At 36.7% G+C, this 8,699-nt stretch overlaps 1 protein-coding gene across 1 annotated transcript; it reads left to right on the plus strand.

Annotated features, from left to right (window-relative positions):
* Positions 1–3,474: 3,474 nt before the first annotated feature.
* LOC103451897 (transcription factor BHLH089-like) lies at positions 3,475–6,583 on the plus strand. Its single transcript, XM_008391336.4, has 6 exons — positions 3,475–4,192; positions 4,438–4,638; positions 4,923–4,988; positions 5,232–5,300; positions 5,390–5,461; positions 5,984–6,583. Exons 1-6 carry the CDS (start codon positions 3,851–3,853, stop codon positions 6,110–6,112), a joined length of 879 nt encoding a protein of 292 aa, XP_008389558.1. The 5' UTR covers positions 3,475–3,850; the 3' UTR covers positions 6,113–6,583.
* Positions 6,584–8,699: the final 2,116 nt, after the last annotated feature.

Below are 8,699 nucleotides of genomic sequence, written 5' to 3' on the forward strand. Positions count from 1 at the left end.
TATATATAAATATTGTAGCTTATTATCATAACAACATAAGTGGTACAGTGGTTAAGGCATTAAGAAGTTAAGTGGGAGGGGTTCGAACCCCTTTATGCTCAAAACCGATTCTTTTCCAAATTTTAAGGAATTTTTGGACTAATATCGCGATATTTTAGCTAATATCGCGATATTATAAGAAATATCGATAAATATCGCGATATTATCGATACTATTGCGATATTTTGACGAAAACTCATTGGATACTCCTTAAAATATCGGTAAGTCAAAAAAACGAAAATATCGCCGATATTTTCGATATTTAAATCCATGCCATTATTAAGTAGGGACCAACCATTGGGGCAGATCAGATTAAATTTAATTCCATAAAATTGTTCTGACATCTACACTTATCAAACACTTCAATTATCGGAAAAAATATATTTTCCGGATATTTTCCACCAAAATCATTGGATCAAGTAATCAGAGTTTTTGAAATTTCATTTAACGGCCCACCTGTTTTGATTCATTAAAAGTTATAATAATTTTTTACCGTTAGATAAAATTTTAAAAGTCCGAATTACTTGATCAGTCGTTAATTGGTATGTTATCTTTAAACGATCACCTAGTTACATAGAAATTGATATTCGTTTGCATATTTTTATCAAGAGTTTTATTATTTATTATTTTTTATTTACAATTATCGTTTATGAAATTTGAATTTAGATTACAACAAAGCTGAGATTGAGTATTGACTCGTTAGATAGTTCAAATGAAGTCGACCAAACGCATACAGAGAAAGTTCTCTTATCCCAACATGATTTATTTTGCTCACTATTTGAGAATAGTATGACATCATATGGTGCCAACCATCTGTCTAGTTACTGTATAAAACTGCTACATCCACCCGAAAGAGAAAAAAAAGTCGACAGAAACTCCAGAGTACACAATCATCTGGCATAAAATGGCGTGGTGATTCCTTACCCTCTGATAGTATTTTTCCCACATGGCAGGCCGAATTGAATTAATTCCTTGATGTAACAGTAAACTTCTGTCTTTCGGTTTTCAAAAAGAAGCGAATCATAAGGATTCGACGTGATCATGGAGTGCCGGCTGTCGACTACCTGACGCCCTCCCCCTCCTCCTTTATGAGACATCGATATGAAGAACAATCATGCATGCCACATAATATGAGAGTAAAACCTTCCCGATCAATCAATCTCAACATTACACTCATAACAAATCCAAACGTAAAGTTGTAAATGTTAATTCAGCGTGTCGAAATATCAATATCAACGATGATGACGACACAGAAGTACATTTAATCTTTAGAAAGGCAGAGCCACCAAGCTTTTTTTTCCCTTGGCTTTGCTGGTAGCTATATCAATCGCATCGGATTGAACACAGACGACAAAAAAGGACCAGTATCGCAATCAGCACACGTGATGAAATAGATTAACTGCACGAGTTGAATTTCTTGATCCAAGGTGTGTTTATTTGGAGCAAGGGCAGCATATCCTTTCCGGCCACTGTGTGTGCCTAACCAGAACTGGCAGTGGAAAGAGGCAAAGGTTTGGCACGACTTGTACTCGACGCAATCTCATAACCATCAATACTGTCCGATGAGTTTTGACAAATGAGTATTGCATGTACCAAACTAGGTCAGGCCAATGACACAACCTTTGTACTACAGTTTTTGCTTTATCGAAGAGTTGTTAAATGATAAGTACGTGTAATACAACCAAATAACTAACTTCAAATTCACGCTTTTACTTATGCTACAGTTTATCATGCACACATTGATTTTGGTCGTTGATGCATTGTGAGTTTCATATGCATAAACGGCCAATATCAACTCACAAGCATGCAAGACTGACCTTATGACGGTTGTTTATGGGTACTCATGTGTACAATAGCCTTTTCGAAGCCTCTTGTTTTTTATTTCAAATACTTAATTTGGATAAAAGAATACTACCATTAGTTGCCTGTGTGTGCAAGGATTGATGTTGATTGTCATCTACATATGCAAAAACAGATCTTAAATATCAATACTAATAAATTATGAGTTGCATGCATCAACGGTTAAGATCACCAGGTGCATGCATGCACCTTATACATGATCATGCATACAAGGGATATTTTTTTCAGTCAAAGCAAATGCGAAGCTTTTTCGGTAAGTGCTAAAGTCACTGTTACTGATTATTTTCCTCTAGAGAGGTAAATTCTCTGTGAAAGTTGGTTTGGAATAGAATTTCAACCCGATTGAGATAAATTGGGATGTTTGGCTCATAAGTTATTATAATATGATAATTTTTATAGGAAAAATTGAAAATTTTAACCTGAAACGCTTTTAAATTTTGTTGTCAAATATGATAATAAATGTTGTTAATCGTCATAAAACACTTGAAGCATTTCCAAAAGCTCATTATTAATAAGTGTTTTATAGTATATAATTGGTAAATATGGAACATCATTTGGTTAAAATATGTGACACACTTCACAAATGGACGTTTGATTTAGAGACGCATAATTTTTATGATATTGAAGAAAATTCTTATGTTCAAATTCTACCTTCGTCTATCATTTAAAACAACTAAACAATTACATCAAATATTGTGATTGGATATTTGGATATTCCTGATGTAAATATTTGGTTAAAGATTGAATTCGAGATTAATTATAAAAAAAAAAGCATCTAATTTTATTTTTTTAAGAACTATATTTCCATTTTGGGAAACAGTGATGGTGGTGATAGGCCAGTGAAGACTGGGCCTCCATGCTGTCCAAGCTTCCAAAATTGGTCCAATTATCCTCTAACCAAATCTAAAATTATAGATTAGTCAATTCTTTAATATTAATTACACCTTTAACACACATCATAATCATAACAATGATTAAACCATAGAAAACCCACTAACCCACCTTTTAGGATATAATAAGCTACGTTAATCAAGCATTAAACAAGCCTAATCTACGTGACTCGATACCTCAAACAAGAGACTACATTGAACCTGTACTCGGAGGTAGCCCGAGAAAATTGGAGCTTGACTCCAAGTTGAAAATCAGAGTAAACACAACAACGAACGAATAAACAGATTATAACACTACAAATATTATTGAAAATAAAAACACACTACAAGATTTACTAAGAAGGTTACTGTGATGCTCCGTTTTTATCGTACTTTTGTACTAAAATCCCTCACCTTGAATACATAGATTAGTGACATATAATTTCGTCGTCCATTTCTATTGTAATACATGACTAACAACCTAACAAGAGACAACTTAAAATTCATCGTCATTGTGATGTTCCGTTTCAATGAGTACGTGGCATTGTAGTATCAACAGTAAGACAATGCATTCGGGTACGTGACCGTATGATTATTGCTCCAAAATGTCTCCCCACCGTTAGTGTGATTGACTGGGATTGCACTTTGATCGGACGGTGGAGAAGGGAAGTGAAGGTCTACATAAAGAATAGTGAGAGAGAAGAAAGGGACAGAGAAACGCTGGAGCCTGCGAGAAAAGCTCTCACTGTAAGCGACTTCGTTTCGCAGCTCCCGAGGCTGCTGTCGATGAAAAAACAAGTTCTTTGCGTGGAGGGAGAGGAGGAGAGGCGCAGTGGAAAGAGAAAAGAAAGAGTAAAACTCCCCAGTACGCAGTAGGCGCAGTGCGCACCTCTCCACTGTCCAAGGAGATCACGCACAGCACCAAACACTTTCTCTCTCTACATCTCTCTCCGCTTTCTCTCTCTACTTATTGCGACATCCCATTCGATTTTGAGATTTGTTTGAGCTTACTATTTGAATCCCGCGAATGCGAACGTTAATCCGAATCCAAACCCGAACTTGAACCGTATCGGAGTGTGAAAATGGATCCGCCGACGCTCGTCAACCAGTGCTCGTTCCCTAACGCCAATGCGACGTCGTTTGATCTCCCGGAGATCTGGCAGTTCGCGATGAACGGAAGCGGCGCGAGCGCCGGAGATTCCGTAGGAGCGTTGGGGCTGCGGAGGCCGAACTTCTCGCAGAGTTTCGCGCAGTTTGGGGACGTCTCGGGCTCGATTCGGGACGTCTTGGCCGATAGTGATCCGAATACGATGAGTTTGGACCACCTAGGCAACCACGGCGGCGGACATGGCGGTGCCTCTAGAAAAAGGCGCGACGCCAACGCCGACGCCGAGTCTCCCAAAAGCAGTGGCAATATTGGCGCGGTATTTATATTTTTCCTTCATTCAATATATAATTCAATTGTTTAATTGCTTAAACTCGGATTAGCTTTTTGCTAATTATAGCAAACTATTTCTGTTTGCTGTTTGTTCATAGTGATTTTCTTCGAAATTTCTAATGATTTATTTGAAACTTCTAAATCTGCACATCTGTGATTGGAAATAGGCCATTTCTTTAATTGAACAATTTCTAAATCTGTATATTTTTGGTCCAAATTTTGTTTTGGCAGAGGGATTGTGATGGGAAACGGCTTAAAGCATCGACTAGATGCAGAGATGAGAGTGCCCGTGAGTCGAAAGCCGAAGCGGAAACCAGTTCATGCAAGCCGGCGGAGCAAAATGCTCAGCCGCCTGATCCGCCTAAGCAGGACTACATACATGTCCGAGCTAGAAGGGGCCAAGCTACTGATAGCCACAGTCTTGCAGAAAGAGTAATTTACGTCAATTGTCCTACGTCCTTTATTTTCGAACGATATTTTAAACTACTCTAATTTACAGGCCGAAGATTGAACTCTAGTGCTGTTATTTTCAGCTACCTTATAGTAAGGGATATAATTCGAGAAACGGGACACGAATCAAGCACGTATAATCCATAATAATAATTATCTTTTGTTCACATAACATCATCGTTGATTTTTTATGAATTTTCGAACAATCTTCTTGAGCTATTAAATGATAAATACTGAATGAAAATTTGGAAATATGTGGTGGACAGGCTAGAAGAGAGAAGATAAGCGAGAGGATGAAAATTCTCCAGGATCTGGTCCCTGGTTGTAATAAGGTACGGTATGGTATGCCCATACTTTTCATATATTCATCTAGTAGTCAATACCCAGTTGCATCTCAATGTGTTAGAAATCACCTCACGGATTTTTTTTTTCCGATTTTTATTTTTTACTGAGTTGAATTTTTTCGTGTTTTTGCGTAAATTTATCTCCTAGTCTGCATCAGTACCATTGAGTTTATTTGAGCCTTGGATTAACATGGTAGAAAACTGCTGATTAGGGTATGTTATCTGATTCAGGTTATTGGAAAAGCACTGGTGCTTGATGAGATAATTAATTACGTCCAATCGCTACAGCGTCAGGTTGAGGTATGAATCTTGCAGTTGTTCATTTTTACGATGAATTTTTCAACATGTAAACTTACGCTCGAGCACTATCAATCTTTGGGATGTTGCAGTTCCTGTCGATGAAGCTTGAAGCAGTTAATACAAGAATGAACCCCGGCATTGAGGCGTTTCCTTGTAAAGAGGTAAGTCCATAAGATTATGTGCAGTTGTTGGAGTTTAGAATCACTTTCACCTCGCTTTTTTCTTTCTTCGAACGCTTCGTTATATAGTACCTTCTTGTTTTCTTATTGCAACTTTTTTCCATATGCCATGTATTATTGCACACATGAAATTCATCAGGCTGAACATGTACATGTCAGCTGATGTTCTATGTTTAGTCTTATTTGAAAATCGGTAAAGTAAAACCGAAGCAAGAGGACAATCAAAAGTTCCTCGAGTACTTCTTTACTTGGTGTGAGGTTGTGCGTCTGTGTTGTTATCCATCGTTGTCTGTTTTAATGAGGGAAGATTCGTACTCTTTCATCAGAACTTCGTAGAGACCCACACGCATTTCTCTCTGATGGAAGCTACGCGTGTCTATCAAAATAGGAATCCATGAGTTAAGAAACAAAAGATGAAAAATACAGATGTGTTGGTGGGATTTGATTCATTCCTCTATTTTATGGACTGCCATTCTCATAACAGATCAATTTGCATTGTTTCAGTTCGGTCAACAAACATTCGATGCTGCTTCAATGGCTTTCGGTACACAGCTTCCAAGGGAATATAGCCGCGGCAATTCACCCGAGTGGTTGCATATGCAGGTTGGTGGTGGTTTCGATAGAGCAACATAGCCTAGAAAACCCGTCTTCAAATTGGGAATAAAACCGCAAAGGGAACGCTTCCTCCTTCAGTAGCTGTCGAAAAAGTATACTGCATTATGTTAAATCAACGAACACCTCCTCGTATCCTACATCAGGCATGGAGTTGTGATTATTTCCGTCTACGATGCTGCTGCTTAAGTTAGTAATGTAACTAAACATCACCATCTGTTTGCGTGTCGGAAAATCGAACTTCGAACTTCGTATATCATCCCTGTAGCAGGATACACATTCTTCTCCGTATAAATACCGAAGCGAATACCCCGGGGCAATTAGTGACGTTCTTGTAAAAGAATGATGATTGTTCTATATTTTTTATGCTCCCACTTCTTGTGTAAACGTTGTTAGAACATTGATGATTTGTTATTAAGCTGAAACTACATTAATTAAATAAAATTAATTAAGCCTCTGCTCTCTGGACGTGCTAGGCTTTAATATTTTGAAGTTTACAACTTTAGCTACCATCCTTTAATTCGATGTAAATACATTTGTTGGGCCTGTTAAGAAAGAAAATGGAGACATTCGTTCGGCCTAGGCCCAAGCCCAATAAAACAAAAGTTGCACAAAGAAGTTGGCCTCCTAACAAATAAAAGAGAGAGCGTCAACTTAAACACCACCTCATATTTAAGGCCATCTCAATTTTTATCTATGGGGACAGATTCATGTCCCTATTTTTTTACAGAATTTTTAGCACACGTTTTTATGGGGTTCACTTCATAATATATTTCAACGATGTGAACTGTTTATCTTTTTATGTATTCCCTCAAAAATCATGTCTACCAAAAATCATTAAATCTGACTGTTAAATAATGGGGTTAGAGTTTTTAGTAAAATCGTATTCGTCAATTTTTTGCACTACAAATGAATGTCTTAACAGTTTTGAATTTGTCTAATTTTTTATTTTTTTTTTGCAAGAAAGACGGGTTCAAATTGTTAGAGTACATTCCAAAGTGGGCCTCACAAAATATGTATTAAAAGCTGTGTAAAAAAGTGATGTCACAGATCCGTCATCTTTATCTATATATTGTTTTTTTTTAACAAACGATAAATGAGCTAGGAATAATATTGTTAAAAAATTAAAATTTTCTAAGAAAATGTTCCCAAACTACCGTTAAACACCAACACATCTACAGTAATCTTCTTATAACCGAGTGCAAAAACGAATGCTTTTATTTAATTGAGGTTTCATGAAATTTAAGATAAGGTTTTTGTAACAAATTGTAGACAAAAATAACCATAGGCAATATAATGGTTTACTTGACAATTTCAGTTAAATCAAATAAATATGATAGAAAATTATACTAAATAGTAAGTTTACTAAATGTAATAACTAAAAATTGTAATAGAGACAAAAAAAAAAAATTGAATAATTTGATTGTGTAATCGAGACAAAAGCAAAAAGGGCGAAAAATGGTATTAAAGCTTCTTATTAAAAATGATATTAAATCCTAAAATGTGCCCCAAAAAATCTAACGTCCAGGAGGTAGTTTAAAAATCTGTGAACCGTACATTGTTTAGTTTAAAAGTCTGTCAAGCATACATTGTGTATTGTGCTGTCAAAAATTATTATAATTTTTGTATTTAAAATTGAATATAAATAATATTAGATGAAAACTAATTGCATGTATTATAATTTTTTTATTTAAAATTGAATATAAATAATAGTAGATGAAAACTAATCGCATGATACATGATTGAAGAATTCCTGAAATCCTTACAGAATTTGGTACTTATGTGCTTTTGAAAAAATGGAGTATCAAAAAAAGTTGGGAGCTTTTTTGTGTTTGGTAAACTTTCAACTTTAGTTTTTTTTTTTCCACAGTTTTATGTAAAAAAAAGCAAAAAAAAATAGAAGCAGCAAAAGCTAGCTTTGAAAAACCGACTTTTTTTGCTTCCACAGCTTATGCGCAAACCTAATTTGAAAGAGTCGTTGAGTCCTTTAATTAAACTTTTAAATACCTAAAATGGCTTAAACAATTAAATAAAGTACACATAATACCAAATGGAAGACGTTGTCACATCCCCGCCTGGGACGGACCACTTTCCGAGCTCGTTCCACCACTGTAGCACGATATTGTCCGCTTTGGGCTTACCATTCCCTTACGGTTTTGTTTTTGGGAACCCACAAACAATTTCCCAGTGGGTCACCCATTCTGGAAGTGCTCTAGCCTCATTCTCGCTTAACTTCGGAGTTCCTACGGAACCCGAAGCCAGTGAGCTCCCAAAAGGCCTCATGCTAGGTAGGGATGAGAATATACATTTAAGGATCACTCTCCTGTGCGATGTGGGATGTTACATTTCCCAGACCCGTTCCACCACCGTAGCACGATATTGTCTGCTTTGGGCTTACCATTCCCTCACGGTTTTGTTTATGGGAACTCACAAGCAATTTCCCAATGGGTCAGCCATCCTGGGAGTGCTCTAGCCTCCTTCTCGCTTAACTTCGGAGTTCCTACAGAACCCGAAACCAGTGAGCTCCCAAAAGGCATCATGCTAGGTAGGGATGAAAATATACATTTAAGGATCATTTTCCTAGGTGATGTGGGATGTTACAGACGTC

The sequence above is a fragment of the Malus domestica genome, chromosome 13 (genome assembly GCF_042453785.1).
Source record: "Malus domestica chromosome 13, GDT2T_hap1".
NCBI lineage: Eukaryota > Viridiplantae > Streptophyta > Magnoliopsida > Rosales > Rosaceae > Malus > Malus domestica.